General features: G+C 42.8%; 1 protein-coding gene across 5 annotated transcripts; it reads right to left on the bottom strand.

The window, feature by feature from the left end:
• Window positions 1–226: 226 nt before the first annotated feature.
• fbxo38 (F-box protein 38) lies at window positions 227–20,410 on the bottom strand. 5 transcript variants are annotated; one of them, XR_004571512.1, is made up of 22 exons: window positions 20,265–20,410; window positions 19,145–19,358; window positions 18,299–18,432; window positions 17,722–17,885; window positions 16,724–16,889; window positions 16,233–16,508; window positions 15,888–15,981; window positions 14,140–14,270; window positions 13,779–13,949; window positions 13,465–13,607; window positions 12,818–13,016; window positions 11,920–12,105; window positions 10,782–10,937; window positions 9,919–10,572; window positions 8,807–8,907; window positions 6,374–6,476; window positions 5,745–5,911; window positions 5,243–5,388; window positions 4,499–4,602; window positions 2,152–2,265; window positions 457–2,014; window positions 227–350 (listed from the first exon to the last, which is right to left on the bottom strand). XR_004571512.1 is itself a non-coding variant. In XM_034240055.1 (21 exons), the coding sequence occupies exons 2-21, from the start codon at window positions 19,276–19,278 to the stop codon at window positions 1,990–1,992; spliced, it is 3,384 nt and encodes a 1,127-aa protein (XP_034095946.1). In that variant the 5' UTR covers window positions 19,279–19,358; window positions 20,265–20,410; the 3' UTR covers window positions 227–1,989. The 5 variants fall into 5 exon arrangements, 4 of the variants coding, with proteins under 4 accessions (XP_034095946.1, XP_034095947.1, XP_034095943.1 ...); XM_034240055.1 differs by having other exon boundaries at window positions 227–2,030; XM_034240056.1 differs by having other exon boundaries at window positions 227–2,027.
• Window positions 20,411–20,723: the final 313 nt, after the last annotated feature.

Below are 20,723 nucleotides of genomic sequence, written 5' to 3'. Positions count from 1 at the left end.
AGTCAACTCATTTCAATTAGCCTTGCTTTCCGATTGTTGCAACAATAATAAACATGCATTTTGTATAATGCAATCATTACCAGTCCCATGTTGGTAAGAGTATTACAAATGTATAAATATAAAAAATAACCCCCTTCCATTTAAACCATCAACAGAGCCATTTTCATGTCCAATATAAATAGTATAAAATAATATGAAGATCTAATAATGAACACCAGTCAATGGCTTTATTTTTCCGTTATTTTATTTTTCAATGTGAAATAGTCTTGTTCTTTCGTTATAAACATATAAACTCCATGGAAGCATGTGGTCATCCATGACATCTGTACACACAGATCGACTCATTCAACCTGCACACACAGATCGACTCGTTCAACCTGCACACAGATCGACTCGTTCAACCTGCACACACAGATCGACTCGTTCAACCTGCACACACAGATCGACTCGTTCAACCTGCACACACAGATCGACTCGTTCAACCTGCACACAGATCGACTCGTTCAACCTGCACACACACAGATCGACTCGTTCAACCTGCACACACAGATCGACTCGTTCAACCTGCACACACAGATCGACTCGTTCAACCTGCACACACAGATCGACTCGTTCAACCTGCACACACAGATCGACTCGTTCAACCTGCACACACAGATCGACTCGTTCAACCTGCACACACAGATCGACTCGTTCAACCTGCACACACAGATCGACTCGTTCAACCTGCACACACAGATCGACTCGTTCAACCTGCACACACAGATCGACTCGTTCAACCTGCACACACAGATCGACTCGTTCAACCTGCACACACAGATCGACTCGTTCAACCTGCACACACAGATCGACTCGTTCAACCTGCACACACAGATCGACTCGTTCAACCTGCACACACAGATCGACTCGTTCAACCTGCACACACATCAGTTCCTCTGATAGGAAACATCCACTGTTGATTTATAACCACGTTTCTTTTCAAACCTTCGCCCCTTTCCACATCAGTCTCTCCTACAGGGCACCACTGGACGTAGGAAACGAAAATAAATTCTGAGAAAAGATTTCAAAAATAGCTTGATGGTTCAGTAGTAGAGAAAGGTAAAGGGCAACAAATTAAAGCTACGTAATCTGGTTGACCAGCCAACCAGGAAGATGTTGTGTTCTCGTTTTGTCGTTGGGAAAGGTCAAACTGTAACAAAGCCCAGCTCTTCCTTTACGCTGCTTAGTCAGTGGTAACCATACCATCTTAACATAAGAGACATTACATCTGCATGGAAGTGTTGTGATTTGTATCCAGGTCAGGCTGGTTAGGTGAGATTGGGAGCAGCACGATGTAGCCCACTTCCAGTGGGGCTCGAAGACTTTGTTCAGCTCCATATCTACTCAAAATCTGACTCTTCTCCATTTAATGCTCGCTGAGGTAAAATACAGTATTACTCATATTGATCACCATTCAGAACTCAAAGAATAACCTACATTTAAAATATATTCAATAATAATTCTGACTAAGGCCATGTGTGAGAGGTAGGCAGACTGACAGGTGATCAGGCCACCAGTAGAACCCTCCTCTGCATGTCAATAAAACACTTTAACTGGAACAGATCAGCGACAGGTCTTATTCCTATCTGCCCGTCTGCCATATTGAAAGCAAATCATATATTCTAAACGTTTCTTTTAGTTGAAAATGTATGGTTCTAGGACGCTCATGAATGCTTTTAGATGTTTCTCAAATAATGAGAAAATCAGCGTCAGCTATGTGAACCTCATCCAGCAGACGAATGAAACCATAAAAAGGAGTTCTAGTCAGGAGCTCAGCTGGACAGTGTCTGGTGAGTCTAGATGTAGTCATCGTCCACAGGCTCTCCTGGTGTGTCACAGTGATGGAGGAACAGGACTACGACCCTCTGAAAGACTCCTCTCTTGCTCTGTCTCCGCTCTGAGATCTCCTCCCCGATGGTCTCCATGCAGATGTCGGCTGACAGCTGGCCTTTACGCCTGGGTGCGTAGATGGTGGCTTACACACAACACAACAAAGAGGAAAAGTGTTTATATGTTTTTTTGTCAGCAACAGGGGCAATGCTCATGAATTGTGTACATTCAGGGATCAATCCCAGGGAGTGTACTAAAGGAGAGATGGATGACTGCACTCACTGCTTTCATCGTCCTCAAAGTCGTAGCGGGCGTAGCTGTTGGGGTCCGCTGCCCTCAGGGTCCTCAGCCAGGGGAAGTCTGTTATCATGCTGTAGGGGGCCTCGTCCACCACCCCTAAACAACAACAGCAAAACACTTGCTTTGAACAAGAACGTTTGATGACTGAAGCACATGTGTCCTGTCACACAGCTGATTGGTTGTTCAGGTATAATATGGTCAGTTAGGTCATCCCATTCGACTTATTTAGTTTTGACTGAAACCATACATTCTTTATCCTTCGTTCCTTCTATGTGGTGCATTCAGAAGAGACTTAGCACTCTACGTCAGTTATTGAATGCACAGTAGACACTTCCTCCCTAATCAGAATGGAATACATCTTCTATACTGAAGTTTTGGTGTAGCACAGAAAAAGGTTTCTTATCTTTAAAACAGATCTGTGTGGGCAAAATAATTTACCTGCTAAATAACTTATTTTGATCCCTATACCATGAGTTCAACTGGGAGAATGGTACTTTCTTTATTTTTAACCTGTTAAGCCCTGAGCCTGTTTTTCAGGTCTCAGGCTCGAAAATGACATTCCCTGAACAAATGATATATCTTCACTTCTAAAAGGGGAAAATTAATAATCTTTTTTCTCAAAGCAATGATACACCTGTGAGTTGGATGTAGAAATGTCAGAATCAATATAGATGTTTATATTTTAAAGTCAATTCAGATTGAACATAGTAAAACAATGTAAATTATAGTGTACGTCCAAAGAAACCCATTACTTATAGTGAAAACCACACTTGGATGATGGGATAGTAGACTAAAAGCTTTAGGAATCCAAACTATAACATATAATAAGTACCCTGTATCAAGATTGATGCAAAACAAGTGAAATTTGACCTTTTTAGAGAGGTTTAGAAAAAGAAACCCACTTCTGGGGTCATTTGGGTGGATTTGCCATATCTCTGGAACCCATCGGTCGATTTTGGTGATTGACACCTCTTTTGAACTGTTAGAGCCAATAGAATCGAGGGGAAGTTCCTGAATCCATCTAAACATTACCATTGGTGAATGAGAGGATGCGCAGCCTGCATGCCCAAAACCGGAAGCTGGGTTACAGCTCTCATACTCTATATGAAAACTCAGTTTTTGACATAAATGTTATGATGGATTATCAGTAATCATTTCAAAGTGACAGACATTGGATTAACCTTCAGCAGCGTTTATATGCGTTTTAATGCCATTGAACACAACTTTTGATCAGAAACAGCAAAGGTAAGACGTATTTGCCGTTATGGCCCCGTAAAGCCAAGTTGTGTCATCTGGTTTTGCCTTTGCTACCACAGGTTTTGGTCGCATAGTGATGATACTTATACCTCTAGAATCGGTGGAATCTCAGCTTTCATATGATATCTTGTTTGTGCAGATCCGATGAAGTATACAATATTTCTACCGTGAGTTATGGGCTAAGTGCATTAGCACTCTTTGGCTTAGTGCTAATTCAGACACTCAGCGTTAGAGTTGTGTTTCGGTAAAAATTGTTCATATGGTCAGTTAGCTGAGTTTCTTCCCGTTATGTGGGTATGACACATTAATAGGTTGTTAAATGTTAAGCCCTGAGACACAGCTTCCGGGGCTTAAAGGTAGGGTAGGTAATTCCCTTCAGAAACACTTTGTTATATTTCATGGAATGCTCTTAACATCCCGATAGCAATGAATATATTAAATGCTTTGACAATAAATACATACAAATATTTCATCTGTGGAAGCCGTGGTACTGTAAAAAGCACGACCAATCATCTGAGCCGGCCCGGCTAAAGTAACTGGATGGCCTACCTGCCGGTCAGCCTTCTATCTCGTGCACAAACTTATCTTGTGCCCTCATTGGTCATGTGCGCGTTCGTGTGTGTTGGAGGAGGGGCTCTGTAAGGAAGTCTGAAGGAAGGGGCAGATTTTTTCCGGTTGCGTACTTTCAAATTCTAGCGCACTCGAGCTGGTTTCCCCATTCTTACCTACCCTACCTTTAAACAGGTTAAGGGATATGAACATGTACAGAGGAGGATTAGGGCCACGTGAAAACATTTGAGATCTTACCAAAAGAGCATTTTTACGTCATCTATAGTCAGATAAAAGTCAGAATTCTGACTTATATGTAAGACCTAAAAATTCACATGTGTACTCTTCCATAAAATTGTGCAATTTGGTGTGTTCTGTACAGTGTTCCTGAGTGTATGTAAGCATCACCTGATCTGAATGTGTAACTGGCCACAGCGCAGGTTTGGTGGATGTGAATGTGTGTGTCTACCTTCAGTGGGGCACTAGAAAGGAGTGGGGGTTAATGTGGGGGTCACAGTCTTACCCTCCAGTGTGTAGATGTCCCGGCCCCAGGGGTATTTGGGATACTTCTTCACATCCTCTTCTGTTCTTGAGGCCTCGGGGAAGAACTCATACTTGATCAACTCCCTGAGACAATGACACACAGATCAATCAGGTTGTGTTTCAAATTGATTTGGCCTTATACTTGCTCAGTGACAATGTCTAAAGTTTTTTACTGTTGATTTCATTAGATATCTTTCCGTTTCTGCTGCATCCAATTTCTCCATGTAAAGTCCCCATCCCTTACCATGACCCCAACATGTCATCCACTAACACCTCTCGTTGCTTTTTTGAATATCCGCCGTTTGAGATCTTCCGGTTGTCTCTTTAGAATCACTTCTACATAATATGAAGGTGACTTCCTCTCCTGCAGGCACAGAATGCTGGTGCTCAGTCTTTGCGATGTTAGAACATCGTCCCCACTGCTCTCTAATGTCCGTTTGGTGTGTCTGGCCTGCAGAATGAATATCTATTTACATTTTCAGAAAATGAACAGAAAATGATAGGCTTACTTTGAGGTCACCTGTCACCTGATAGGCTTACTTTGAGGTCACCTGATAGGCTTACTTTGAGGTCACCAGAATGGTCATTCATATTACTAAATGTAACTATGTCATAACACTCTCATATAGAATAACACTTAGGAGAGAAGTGTTCAGATAGAAAGCAGAGGGTAATAAGGGACTGATGTCTGACAGAATTCCCCCGATATCAGATCAGAACTTACTGGCTGATGTTGGCTATAGTGTCCATCCAGCTGCGGATGCGAACCTTATTGCGTATATTGGGAGGGTTGCTGAACTCATGCACTATGGCGATGTGATAGGGATAGGGCCCCTGGAAGAGCTGACGCTCCAATCCCACAGAGTCAATCTAAAGAGAGGAGAGAGAACAGGGGAAGTATAAGAAGAAGCATTTCAACTTTATGGAAAACATGGGAAGTTTGTCTAACAGATGTAGGAGATGTTTCTCCATTTGCTGCATAAAACTCATCTACAAACTGAAAGCAGTAAAAAAAATGTTAATATATTTGTTTGCAATAATAATAATAATATTTGGTTGAAAACGAATTTAAATCCATACAGTATATTGGTGTTTAGCCTCTTTCAAAATGGAGATCTATGGGGGAAGATTTCATTTTGGCGCATACGGCTGGCCACTGAGCGTCAGCAGACTGTTTGGTATCCAGATCTCAAGATGCTTTCATGGTTAGCATAAAGAGGACCTACCTGGTGCATAGGGCGCATGTAGATGATGCGGTTCCTCTCAGGAGGCATTCTCAGTATCTGATCCAGGACCTGTTCCATGTCCAGCTTCTTACACTGGGCGAAATCAAAGCGGTTCACTATGGGTGCGCTCTCCACTCGCAGCTGCTTCAACACTCGACATCTGGTGGCTACAGGCAGAGGGAGGAAACACACGGAGCACGTTGTGACTGAATGATTCGGACAAAGACTGAACCTACCCTGCCGACATTAGCTTTTTAAACTGGAGTCATTTAGAGAGGACTGTACTGCCTTGTAGGAGAGGAACGAAGTTGTGTTGTCATAATGTTTGACTCATTTATATCAACGCAGGACACTGGATATAAGATGTCCGAACAACTGAGCTGTTAATACTGACTCTATAAAACACATATCCAACATGGCAGACAGTGTGGCTGATGTATTGGTATTCCTACAGTGCGATTGCTGTAATATTTGCAACTTATCCCCAAAAAAAATGACTGTGTAAAATCAAAGATTGTGTTGCTAAAAGTTAGGTACCAAATAATGTTTGGATACTAATAACTTCTGTCTTACTCCGGAAACAAAATGACTTGTCTCTTATATGAGAAAGTAATAAAATAATTTGTTACCATGTATGAACATCATCTTGGGGCAGTCTTTGAGGACCAGGTCAGTGATTCCACAGTTAGTCAGAGTGATGCCCACCAGGTTCTTACTCTTCAGAGACAACACCTGCAAAAACATCTCATTACACACAGGGTACACACAGGACACACACACAGGGTACACACAGGACACACTAGGGCTGTACCCGAATATCCCTTCGTTGGAGTACTATTCGGGTTTCAATTTCATTATTCGGTTTTTTATTTATTTTTAATTTATTGAAAACTCCAATATCAACGTTAGAGCTTGTGCCTCTTCGGGGGGTGCTAACACTTAACCATAAACGTTATCGTTGACTTTCTCTGTCTTTATATGTAGTTATTATTATATTACTTTTTCTCCGTTAATCTCCATCACGTTATTTCCATAGCAACAACAACTTCCTGTCAACAGCGCTAACTCTCCTTCACAATAAAAGCATGTCCATACAAAATAGGAAGCCAAGCCAAATTACACTTAAGACATATACAACTGCAACGAAAGTAACACAAACAATGCAATATCCTTTTCAATTTCAAAGAACACAAATTGGGTTGTATACATTAACAAATAGAGAACCGCAGTGACGCATCCTAAAACCCGGAAGTAAGTTAGCATTTTACCACTGCCGGTTCCTTCGACAAAAAGCAATGGGATTTCTCCATAGGGTTTTGGAAAATATCTGTAAATAAGGTCTGTGTTTGACACAAATTGAAGAGACCGATCACGTTTTGTTCTACAACATTAAATACATCAGCACTGGTGATTTTTGAAGATTTTACGTGTCTGTGACAAGCTGACCGTTGAGCGGCCCGACCAAGCAAGGAGGCAGAGGCAGAACGTCCAAATACAACCCGGTGTGGGCATTTATTCAAACCATGGGTACATGATTCACAGCCTCAATTACTGTCTACCTGAACACAGTCTGTGTGCAAGATCCTTGTGGCTGCTACCTGTCCACTGACAGGGAAAACAGAGCCTAAATACACACACTAATCAGGCCAATAAAACACAGGTGGGGGGGAGGAGACAACACAGGGCACCAGGTGAACACAATCACCAGCCACAAACAAAATGGGAGGGGGAACACTTTCAAACTAAACCACATGTGCAATATTACAAGGCCCGAAGCCATCAGTCAAGTGACGAAGTTACCTTCGTCACAGTGTCTGAAAAACGATGGTTGTTAACAAGTGGCTGAATAGGACTACAGAAGTTGTCCAGGCCATTGTACGTCATTACACCGAACACGTAAAACACTCCCGCTAAGTTTGTTTGCCCTGTTCTGCTTGAAAGCAAGTCCCTGCCTCGTGCAAACTGTTCAAACAAACGCTTCAACTTGTACCCTTTACAATCTGTATGTTTGAATATGGATCTTAAGTTGGCGTGACGTTGAAGCAGCGACCCTGCTGTAGTTCGTTTATAGCATAACGTTAGCATTTTGCTTCTGGTGACTAGATTTATGATTCAAAAATTATAATTTTAGGGTAGACATGTGGATATTATCCGGCTGAACAAAACGTGATCCGTCTCTTAAATGTGTCTCAACCACAGACCTTATTTCGAGCTATTTTCCAAAATCCTATGGAGAAATTGCATTGGTTTTTGACGAAGGAACCGGAAGGAGTTTACATTCGGGTTTTAGGACGCGTCACTGCGGTTCTCTATAACTATAAAACAACAATAGCCTACTGTAGAATAACAAAATGAATGCCGTGAATAAACAAGTGGTTAGCGCGCGGGCCGAATATTCGCTGCTGATTACTACCGAATATCCGGAGCCCGACATTTTTTATTCGGGACAGGCCTAGAACACACACAGGGTACACACAGAGTACACACAGAGTACACACACTCTTCAGAGACAAAACATGCACCAGCAAAAACCTCTCAGTACCCACAGGGTACACCAAACAGCAGTGAAAGTCAGTGTTAAACCCCACCCCGCCCCCCCCCCCCCACAAGTGCATCCTGATCAATAGAGCCACAGAAGGCGGCTACCATAGGGTTCTGATGTTAGACGACGAACATGAGGCTCTCTTCTAAGCCCCAACTGCAACACTTTGGCTCCCCCCAGGGGAACAAAATCTAAATTAAACTTTAATTTAAAAAAAACTAACTTAATAATAATTTTGCTTTTAGAACGTTACAATACACTATTTACAGTCCATATACACACACAACATATTGTTGGAATGACAGTGAATTCATGACACTGGTTTAACAGGGATAAACATTGACTAGAACAGGGGTTCCCAACCTTTTACTCCGAGAGCCCCCCCAAATGACTCCTGTTGGAAGTTGCGCACCCCCCATAATAGTTACTACTTAATGTAATAAATAAATAAATGTCTCTTGCATATGCCCCTGCAGTTAAAATGGTGTGTGTGTGTGTGTGTGTGTGTGTGTGTGTGTACCTGTACGTGGTCGTCCTCTGTGACAGGGTCCGAGGTGCTGGTGGATTTGTCAGCCATTCGTTTCCTCCTCACTGCGACTCGAGGCCTGGCTCTTGAAAGATCTTAACATAAACAAAAATATCACCTTAAACAAACTCAGTTATAGCGTTAATTCAAATATACACTATAACTTTATAATCGTTTTAAATAATAAACTGTCTGTATACTCTTTATATCTTGCAACGTCAGTGCAGACCAGTAGTGGCCTATGGAGCCTCGAGCCGCTAGCCTCAAGCAGAGGACTAGAGTCACAGCTTATATTTGGTGTTATCTTCAGACCCAGCCAGCTGACTCCAGTGAAACCACTCCATCTCCCCGGGACACCAAAGGCTTTATTATCACAATTGCAGAAGAACTTGGCAACACTAGCAAACTGAGATTTTGGGAAATTGTTGGAGTTCCACCTTGAGCAACTGCAGGTTGAGGGATCGGAATTCAAGCAACAATACTCAAATGACATAATATCCTTTTGTAGAGATAATTAAATAAATGACTTTCCGTAGCTGTGCTGGCATATATATGCATGTAGTGGTACTTATATTAGTTCATATTAACACCCGACTCGTTTGCATAACAGAGCTCTGTCCCTTCATGGACATAAACCCTTTGGAGAGACTACATTAAACGTATCATGTTGAATACACAGATTCAGTCATTGTTAACCTCCACAGACTACATCCATTTGGTGTATGCCACATGTTTATGTCCATACCATGACTTATGGGTAAAGCAATGGTACGCATGAGCAAATAAACAAAAGCCCCTAAAAATCTTTAAATGAATATAAAAACCCTCATGATATCTTGTGTAGTTATTTATTTGATCTCTATAGTCTTTCAATGGATTTTGAGGGTAGATTAGAGGTTAATGACCTTTTTAAAGTCATTTTGAATTTCTTTGTTTCTCATTTGATTTAGAAGGGGGGCATATTGAAACACTGAGTGCAGAACCACCACTTGCTGGGCTCCATGAAACTACAAACCCAAGCCTTGGCACATAAAGGAAAGCACGATCAGTGCCACTCCCTTGAAGTGATGATCATGGGACATTCAGTGTGTTCTGTGTTCAGTTACCTGTCTCAGATACCAGCGACACAGGGGTCATACGAGTGCAAGATCGGGTCAAAGGTCTTCTAGGAACAAAGTCCTTGTCTCCGTTCTGTGACCCTGACCCGTCAGCAGGGGCAGATCCCGGGGGGGGGGCTGGTCTCTCTCCCTGTGCAGGCAGCAGTGATGCTCTCCTGTAGGCATGGTTGACAGCAGCACACCTGGGAGCCCCGTTGTCCACACAACCAGAGCTCTTCTCAGTCCCTGCTCCAGAGGGGCCTTCTGGGCCCTCACTTGGCCTGCCAGTTCCTGTTGCTCTCTCAGTGGTTGTAGTTGCTCTGTGGGAGGTCCCCATCACCACCCTCCCACATCCACCTACCTGCCTGGAAGAGGCTGCTCCAGGTCCAGCCCAGGCAGCAGAGCCAGTGAGCGGCCTCCCTCCAGGGCCCCGCCCTGTCCCAGTGTCCCCCCCGAGGCGAGCAGCAGCCTCTGTTCCTTTAGCACTAGTCCTCCTGCTGGTGTCAGCAGCAGCAGCCTTCATGTCGGCTTTGATCTGTTCACTGGTCACCTGGCAGCTCTTCTCACAGCTGCTCTCTGACAGCTGAGCCTTCGTCAGGTCAGGCGAGTCTGCCGCTGATCCGGCCACGTTGTTGCTCCGCCTCAGAGGAGTCTTTCCTTTCCCTGGAAACACATACATGTTTATTTACATACATGGGACAACCCAAGCTCTTTGTTTTAAACCACTAGCCACATTTGTGTGTAGATCCTTTTTTGTATTGAACAAGAAGCCCTTATACTGTAGCTGTTGTGTTACTGACCCCAGTCTACACCCACAACCCATTGTGATATGTAATGGTTATAATGACTGGTGTTCTGTGAAATACTGTTACCTTCTGCACAGGAAGCTGGCTGCTGCAAACAGGAAGCTGGCATTAGCCTTGATACAAGACATTCCTCTTCCTCACTGTCAGAGTCTGAGATGACCGGGGGGGGCTTTGGAACAGTTGCCCCTGCTGCTCTGTTCTGCTGTACTAAGCCACTGGGACCTGGAATTGGGAAAGACAGATCAGGAGACATCCAAAATTATTAGGAAAAGCATTTTCTTTTTTTACGTGTGAGCATGAAGAAATCCTTGATTAGACGGCTGATGTATTTAGGAAATTATTTCAACTTTTATGTGGATGTCCAACAAGCTACATTGAGAAAGCGGATTGCTCCTGTTTGCAGAGTACCATGCCAACAATGACCCGATGCAATGCATGGGTCTTGGAAACATAACTAGTTTAGAGTACAAGCAAAGAGAACAGGGAAGTTTAGTTTTGAAACAGCATAGAGCACGTAGCCCCCTGGCTCCCCAGATACATAGTGACAGGCAGCGTGCGAAATACGGGGGGGTTCGGGGGAGCTCGACCCCCCTGATTAACACCTGAGCCCCCCTGAAAGCCTCAACAGCAACATTTGAGGGGGGTCTCGAATTATAATATGTATTTGTCACTAACATGTTTTTAAGCTTATGTCCAGTATTCATAATTCAAAACATTAATTCACAAATACCTTCTATTTTGGCTGGCAAAAGCATTTCCTCGCATAGAATCGAAAACAGACGGCTCTTTAACGGTCGCGTATTCATTCATTCATATGAACGTCAGAATATAGAATTATTTGACGGAAGGACGGCGCCCCGGTTGAGAAACGCTGCTATAGACTACGGATTGTCTTGGCTTGCATCCATGAAATATTGTATAGGCCTACTGCATATTGAGAAATCTTGACCGGTATATTGAGCAATAAACGGGAGATGGGGACCCCCCCGATTATTGACGGGTATTTCGCACACTGGTGGCAGGTGAGCCTGCAGGTCCTGCCTCCTGGCAGACAGATCAGACTTTGCAGCAGGAGAACTCAGCTTTCCCAGTCGATACAACACTGAGGAAGTTAATGCTTCCATTTACTACATAAAAACTGAGTGTACGCCAATATTACATTTAACCCCTGCTACTGTCAACAACAAACAAACAAGCTGCAAACCTGCTTGCTCCTCGTCGGGACGTTGTGGCGTTTCAGCCAGACGACTGGGCCCTGGAGCTGCGTCCGCCCCCTCAGCTCTCACCTCCCCTTGTGCTCCTTTCAGCTCCATTTGATGCTCCATGTTCTCCTCCTCCAACATCACCTCCTCCTCCTCTTCCTCATCCTCCATCCCATTTACCTCTGCTGCTGCAGTGAAAATAAACATTTGTTACATACCAATCACCACAGTCCCTGGTACAGCACCAGACACCAATACTGACTATAACCACCCTGTTGTACAATAGTTGCTATTACGGTATACCGTTTACTTTTGTTATTACTTGTTGATACTTCAATATTCAGCACTGTTGAGAGATGACAGTTATATTTATGAATGAATGATGTTACTTTCATATGTTCACTTTTTTATGATGCTGCTACTTATTTCTTACCACAGACGTGTGTTCATTAGATTTGTTTATATTAACAATGTTATTAAATAAACTCCTAATTTAATATGCTACTCTACTAATGTTGATTTGTCTGCACTGCTCTATGATTTTACATTTCCTATCTGTAGGACCAATAAAGGATATCTGATTCTGATTAGATGCTCTCTCCCAGAAGCTATTGACAGATCTGAAAGTTATCTACTAAATACACTGCATTCAGATTGTTGGTGATAGAATGTTGCACAACCTTAAAATGTCCGAGTCTGAATCACTTCACTGAATCACACTTAGCTCACTTCATCTCCGGCAGAGCACTATCATAATCCCAGAAAGGTTCAGGTGTACTTTCTAAAGACTAAGGGTTGAAAAAGGTAAGGTTGTTTTAAGACTCCAGAAGCTAAAGTCCACAATAGTATGTTGCTGCTGTGTTGAACTGCTGTTCCCCTAGGACTGCAGGTAGGACTTGCCATTGTGCTCCTGCTGCTGTCTCTGGTTGTTGTTGTTGATGATGTTGACAGGTGGAGGGGCAGGGGGCATGTTGGGCTCATTGTTGTGGTGGTGGTGGTTGTTGTTGTTATCATTGTCGTTGTTGGAGTTCTGGTTGCTGACAAGTGCTGAGGACACGCCGATACCAGTCCCTGCACTCAGACCCACCCTGGCACAGCCCTGTCTCACACAGGACACGCAGAACATGCATGAGCACATACAATGGTTTCAAAAACAATAGTCTCAGTCCATTGTTGTTGTTGAAAGCATTCAGTTGTTTCCCCTTTTCATTACAACTACTCAGCCATGGAGGGTTGCTGTGCTCTTCACCTGGCGATAACAACTCATTATGTGATGAGTCCTGACTAAATGTCCAATTGGGCTGGTCGATAGGCATGTCTAGGGTATTTTAGTCGCTTTGAAGAAAAGTGTCAGCTAAATAATATGTGATGTAAAGTGGTATCTTCGTGAAACCAAAAATGTTGACCATGACAGGAAAAAAACAGCTAACTTGTGTTTTAAAAAAATCTCTAATTGGACAGAAAAACTACGAGGCGAAAACACACACAGCTGTCTACTTCAAGGGATCTGAGGGGGAGAAATATAAATATATATATGTAGTGTATACCTTGGGTGGTTCTCTAAACATCTGGTCCAGACAGATGAACTCCAGGCTGGGAAGTGCCTCTATGAACTGGGAAAAGGATTCCAGTTTGATGGCATGACAGCGAACCAGAGTGAGATCGACCAGACGACTCCATCTGGACTGATCTGAGGACAGACAAAGGCAGAGATAACAGCTACACACAGCACTACAACAAAGCAACAACTGAAAGACTAAAGACAGCAGCAAAATACAACTTCTATTACATAGAGCCCACATTAATATTAGCGCCTTGAGAGACATACTTCAGGCAACCAGTGATGTCTGTGGAGTGTTACCTGTGATCCAGTGATGAGGGTTATGCAGGTGAGGACAATTGTAGATCAGCAGGTACTTGATGTTAGTGAACACCTCGTTCACTACCTTCACTCCAATATCAGTGATGATGCCTGGGTTCTCAATGACATCAGCCAGGCCATACTTCACCAGCTCCGAATGAGTCATCTTACCTACACATTCATAAAGAAAGAAAAGCTACAGCAGCTAGAGAAGGAGAGCCATGGTTGTCTATTGTTTGATAATATCATAATATATTAACATGGAAATCAAGCACAAGAAGAAAGAGCATGGCAATGCTGATTTCTTTCAGGGAAGGAAACATGATCTGAGTTCTGCTGAAGACATTTGGAGGAAACTTACATTGCAGCAGGAACTCATCCACATATCCCAGATGAAGTGTCTCAAACTGAGGAAACTCTAGTTCAGCCATTTTCAGGGCTGAGAAGACGCCATCTTTGGTCAGAGAAGGCTGGATACGCAGCTCGTGAAGCCTGTTGAACAGACACAAATCATGTCATTAGGAACCGTTAGAGCTCTGAAGGTAAGGGCAGGTTCAATAAGGTTTTTTTTTCAACTCCATGTTAACCTGGGTATCAGTGAGCTTCTTACTTCCATGTCCTGGTGTTTATGCTGTGCTCTGTACAGTGGCTGGACAGTGTGTCCAACATCTACCCTAATAGTGTAGTAGCCAGCTCATAGAGTCCTATTGTTAACCAGGAATTGTTGAGTTGAGTACCCCCAACGTTTTAAGTTAGAAATGTATAGTACGGGTCCCTAGCACATTCAAACTGTCGGATGCTAACTTGCATATGTTGGGCAATTTGCCACCAAACTTTTGTGCACTCAACCTTTCAGGGTTCTGTTGAGATCTCCATATTAGGTTGAAGAAAACGAAAATGAGTTATAATCAATTATATTCTTGTATAACCCAAAATGAAAATGCTTCATATTTTATGATTTTCTATATTTACAGTATAAACAAAACACAAGTGGTTTGTTAAGTTGAGTGTAAGGCCTATTATGGTTTATGGGTGTCACTGATGAGAGAGAGGAAACAGTTTCTTCCCTCACAGCAGTACACAGGGAGGGGGGGGGGGCTCCTGTATTTTAGGAGAAATACTAAAGGCCCCAAAAATGTGTTTATGCCATAGCCGAGAATAATATTTTTGCAAGTCCTTTACACTAGAGGCCATGCCCAGTTTCCACAAATATGGGTATGGAGGAGGTGTCTTTAGGGTTTTCTGTCCTGATTTGAGCATAAAAACACTAGCAGAGAGGGAGCAAACTGGAGAGAGGGGGGGTTTTCCCCGGTATGCTCTCTCCCTGGAGAGCTGGCTTTTTCCTCTGTAAGGTTCTCTCAAACTTGGTAAATATTGCTCGAATTTCTTTGAAGCTGAGTGAATTGTTGGATGAAAGTTTGAAACTGTTAGATCACACTGACCATTTACGAGGAACCGCCTCTGAATGTTGTCAGGCTATAGGTGTGAATGTGTAGGCCCGGCGATCCGTGAGGAGATTCCGGGCCTAGAAGTCGGAAGACTTTAATGTCAAAACTATGAATTAAGGTTTCAGATTAGAAAATGACCCCAGCATGATGTGTTTTATATGATTGTCATATTGTAACGAGAGAAGGTAAAACCCTGTTCAAGTGTGGACCAGTTTTTCTTCAAATAAACTGATCCCACCTTTTGGACTGGGACAACTTAAAAGACATCTGTGCTCTCCTCTCCTGCTTGAAAGGTAAGAAATGCACATCTGCCACACTCACACTTAGGTAGGGCCACACCTCATTACTGATATCAAAATCCTTCGGGATCGCTTAAACAGATTTAAGAGAGTTGTCTGAATTGAAACAGCAGTTAATTGAACCTGGTTCTTCAGGAGTTAATAGAGGTGAGATCTTGCTGACGTTGGTGGATCTGAGCCAAGCAGTAAACTTACATAGGTCAATTAGTAGGTCTGAGTAATTTGCCGGAATAAATGATCAGCCCTCCTCCAACAGTTCACACTGCCGGCAACTAGACCATAAAGTGGAACCCTGTGGTTCTTCTATGAAAACTCTAGCTGTACATGGAGCTAGTTGAATGAACTGGCTAATGGTTGAGCACCTGCGAGCAGCAGTGATGATGAGGTAACCCAGGTCCACTTCCAGAGAGTTCTTACACGCTCCAAACACAATGGTGTGGAGGTTCCGAAATCCTCCTGGAGAGACACATACGCAGCATCACAGACACCGTCTTTGTTGTGTATTCAATTGAATATAGGTCAAAAATGCTTTGAACATAATTGTATTCTGTTTCTATTTACGTTCAATACAACGTCCCAACTCTATTGGAATTGGGGTTTGTACAATCATAAAACATTCTATGACACTTTCCAACCATAATTACATTTTATAATTACTTTTTGTAAATAATATACTTTTTTTTGTTTCACACACGCGCCCTCCTCACCTGACCTCCAGCTGTCTTCCACCACATGTTGGATCAGCCCCCCCAGGAAGGGAACCCTCACCAGCTCCAACTGCTCAAGGTTCCGAGCTGATGCTAAACCCGTTACCAGGGGAACGTATTTGAGGGAGTTAGTTGGCCCTGCACAGTTGCGCATGACAAAGGTTCTCAGGCTCACACACAGGAAGTCCTTAAACGGCTGAGGTTTGGTGAGGCGGACCCACTTCAGGTAAAGATGGCGCAGCATGGACACGCAGGGGATCTCTGGGACATTCACACCTACAACAAACAGACACTTTGTGAAGTTCATCAATTACAGTGCTGCTGTTTTTCAAACTAAGGTGACACGACATGGCCCTTCCAGGTGCATTTACAAGCCCCACAAGCTCCTGCACTAATGAGAATAAATGGATTTACATATTTCAATTGATTGTATTTCAGCTGCAATTTGTAGGCAGTAGCAGGAGATTTCGGTTTATTGTGGCGTTTCTTACCCACGAGATGTAGGGTCTGGATCTTTGCAGTTATGGGGATGGTCAGTTTGTTCTCAGCAGGAATGGGAAAGGCCCCGTTACGGTTGCGGAACTTCCCCAGTATATGAACCTGAGGCATGTAGTTCCATATGGCTTCCACTAGCTCCAGATGGGACGTCTCCACGCCCTGGAATTCAGGAAAATCCAGTTATTTGACAAAACCCATCAAAATGCAAGGTCCACTTGCTAGCTGTTTTTCTTCCGGTAGACAGTGTGCTTAGCTGTAATGGCGATAGCTTGATTCACATCTCTATTCACTTAGGAAGACACAGATATCCAGTTGAAAGCTTGCTCGTTAACACTTTTCCTGGAATAGTAATTTGACAAATCCAAATGTTGAATCCTACAAATACATTCAGCTTTCTAACAGCGCAGCGACACCATCAGGGTGTCAAAGGAGAAAAAGGAGTATGTGACATAAGCTTCGTAATGTAACAATTAAATGGTGACATTAGTTCCCATAGCTCTTGTGTTATCACGAGGACGCATCACATACTGGCACTCTTCATAATAATTATAACTTTAATTGTATAGGGCCTTTCAAGAACAGGCTTAGGACGGAAAAAATGTGTTTGTACCCGACTGCAGCTTGCCTCATCAACAAGGTCGTGCCTTGCTGTATACTCAATACTATTCACATTTGCACATTCGTTGATAAATACTATACAGCTCTTTACTTTAAAAATATATATTTAATAAATAATATATATATATCTATGCAATGGTCAGGTTTTTGAAGAATGGGGCCCCCTGAACAGAAGAGTTTAATAGCCCTGCTGACTTTTCTACAGACTATAAAAACATCACAAGCCTCTGTTATGACTCACTCCGTTATGTGCCACAGAATGCTAAAAGTATGCATTCTTTGTAATACAAAAGCATGGTACAGCTGGATAGATTGAAACCTGATGCAAGGAAGCCTTGCTGCAGAAGAGAATCATTGTCAAAAATATACTGACCAGCAGATTGGGACAGGCTTGTACTGCCTCAAGGACTCCGGGTATACTGAAAGCCTCGTAGGCTCGGACTCGCCTCCTCTCCAGGTACCGAGGGTGGAGGCCATATAGCTGCTCCAGATCTGGCATCTTCTTCAAAAGGAGCAGAAAACTGCCATCTGTAAAGCCTGACCCAGAAAAAGCAGTACATTCAGACCATTTGCTCAACATATATGAAAACAAACCAAAGGTTGCTCATGCATAAACACACTCACCAGTACAACATGGCCCCCCCCCCCACGCTATACTGTGGCCATTCCCTGTTCACCATCGCTCAGCAGAACACTGCAGCTGCTGCCACTCTCCTGATGCTTTCCAAAACCACTTTACTTTTCTCTCACTACAGTTCCCCCTGTTGCAGCTCACATGACATCTGAGGCATTTATCTACCACAAAGTCATTGTCTGAACCCTATACTCCGGCCCTATACTTCTACACCACATTACAGAAAATACTAATGACAAATGACTTTTAAAAAAAAAAAGTGAACATGCTCTTAGTTTGGTTTTGTTGGTAAGGGAAGCAGTGGTTGTGCTCTCACCTGAAGGCATGTACTCCCACCAGCGGCCGGCACACAGGTCCACCACCTTGACCACGCGCAGGTACAGAGTCACAGCTTCTCGAAGCTTTCTGGACAGACACTCCATACACATGATGTCCTTCATGGGAAGGTACCTACGAAACCAAACAACGTTTAAACCTTTCGCACTTTTGGCTTAGGTCAATGTGTAACTCATTTCAGTCTACTACTTTAAATGTACACACATTCAATTTAGGAAATGTGGGCTTAAAACACAATGAAACAACATTTTCAAAAGGTGTTGAAGGTGAGTTATCTAAAACTAAGTCAATAAATATCACTGCGACCAAAAAAGTGCATATTATGGCGTACAGACCAATGACTTGCAAATGCTGAAAGGTTAGTAGGTCAGATTCTACAACATTAATAATAACTATAGTTTGATCGGTGGGCTCTATAAAGGTTGAACAGAAAGACAATGTAGACTGTGAATTCAAACGGGTTTTTAATAACCATTTGTCTGCTTTCTCTGCCATTATGAGAATATGTAGGCCAAAAGCTGAGGGAAATGATTTGTGTTACTGCCTAGTCATTTCAACATTATTTTCTTTTTAAAATCATGCAGAAGTGTTTTGAAGAGACTTGTTTTATTTGAAATATCCTACTTTACAATCAAATATGAATATTAATTCCTTGAAGATGACATTCTTTAAATAGCCTTCCTAACAATATTTTTTAAGACAGATGATATTTGACTGGATCTTCTCCCATTTGTCCGAGACATTGAAATCTTCAGACATGTTGACCGCTGAAACTTTGTTTTCTCCTGATCATTATTTATACCAACTCCCCCACATGGCATTGTACCTGAATATATGACAGAGGACTTCATGGGACAGCTCATTGATGTAGTCTTTGGGCTCACTGGGTCTCAGGAGCACTTCCCCTCCACTGCTGCCCACCACAGGCTGCGGTTTAGAGGCCTTCTTCCTCGGCCCCATCACTGTGCGACACTGCCCAGGCTTGAAGACAGACACACACTTCCTCCCTCCTGCAGGGGCGCTACTTCCTAGGCAGGAACCTTAGTTTGGGACAAACATCACAAACCAAGATAAGTACATGAGATCAAGGGGAAAGGATACAGAGGTAGGGGTGCTTGTCATTTGCATTACTTCAGGTCTCTAGCTCGAAATTGAGACATTTGATCGGGTTAAACCTGTGGGTTGGATAGAACTATACAGTACAATGAGATATTTAGACTATTATTTCAACATTCTCTTGAAAATGTAGGTTACTAAACCAGGTATACACATATGGCACTCATCATAACATGGATTATAAAATTGTGAATTTTATAACCGAATCATAATAAATGTTGAGGCAAATATTGAATCCATTAAAACAGACTTTGCAGTAATATGCGTTCGTTAACTGATCAGAGTGCAGATCATGCAAGCATAATTGTCAGACAGTTGGAGGAAGAAACTATCAGAAGCTTCACGTGGGAGGACATCCAACCAGAGCTATAGTGCTGAGAGTGAGAACATCACAGCATGTGGAACAGCTTCACACCAACATGAGGACGTGTAGTGCTTTTTGTTAACGTAACTCAGTCATTTCCAGGTACACCTCGTTTCAGGGCGTGTAAGGGAATTCTCAAATAAAACCACTCACTAATGATAAGGCACTGTATATAACCTGAAACAAGCTTTGAGCAAACCACCAACACATTAGCAGCTTTACGTATGGTTGTAACCAACGATAGAACATTATGCTGACCGTTGGACGGTTACTGACAGGGGGAACACTTTAAAACTGAAGACCTGCCTCCGCGTAATGATGCAATAAAGTTCAGCATAGTCTTTGTCAAAGCTAGCTAACAGTCATCCGCAGCTAACATTGAACAGACACAAATTATAAAAGTAAACAATACAGGAAGTGACTGGCTGCCCTGCACCGCTTCCACACGGAGAGTGTTCCGACCTACCGCATGGCTCAGTCAAAGCCACTGGTGTGGCGCTTCCTTTAAATACAGCAGCTAAAAGCTGTGCTTTTCCTCCTTCTTCTTCTGATTATACTTCTTCTTTTTTTCTTCTTCTTCTGCTGCTGCTGCTTCTTCTTCTTTAGCTTTAGATCGGCTAGCTACCAGCGTCAAGGCAGACACCGCCACCTACTGGGTTGGAGCGTGGAACAGAATTATCTATCTGATTATCCATAAAATAAATGTAATAGAGAATTAAACTTCACTTAGTGAACAACCCGTATCTATGGGCAGTCTTTTTTCAACCACAGAGCAAGCCATAAGATAAGTTCAAAAATCTGCATTAGAAAATATCCAGAAGGCACGAACACATCAAACTTCTTCTTTTCGGTTTTAAGAGGCGGTTGGCATCCAGACCTTGCATTACCGCCTACTATTTTTCCACAAAAAAAACACCTATAATAA

Source organism: Gymnodraco acuticeps, unplaced genomic scaffold (genome assembly GCF_902827175.1).
Source record: "Gymnodraco acuticeps unplaced genomic scaffold, fGymAcu1.1, whole genome shotgun sequence".
NCBI classification, from domain to species: Eukaryota; Metazoa; Chordata; class Actinopteri; order Perciformes; family Bathydraconidae; genus Gymnodraco; species Gymnodraco acuticeps.
The sequence above is the reverse complement of the archived record's forward strand: the minus strand, read 5'-3'. Positions and strand labels throughout refer to the sequence as shown.

Excerpts from the sequence above, each read along its gene's own strand:
- fbxo38 (XM_034240052.1), bottom strand. The coding sequence starts at position 19,278 with ATGGGGCCGAGGAAGAAGGCCTCTAAACCGCAGCCTGTGGTGGGCAGC. Across the intron at positions 13,017-13,464 it reads TGTTTAGAGAACCACCCAAG|GGCTGTGCCAGGGTGGGTCT; the intron begins GTATACACTACA and ends TGTGTGAGACAG. Across the intron at positions 8,908-9,918 it reads GTCGCTGGTATCTGAGACAG|ATCTTTCAAGAGCCAGGCCT; the intron begins GTAACTGAACAC and ends GTTTATGTTAAG.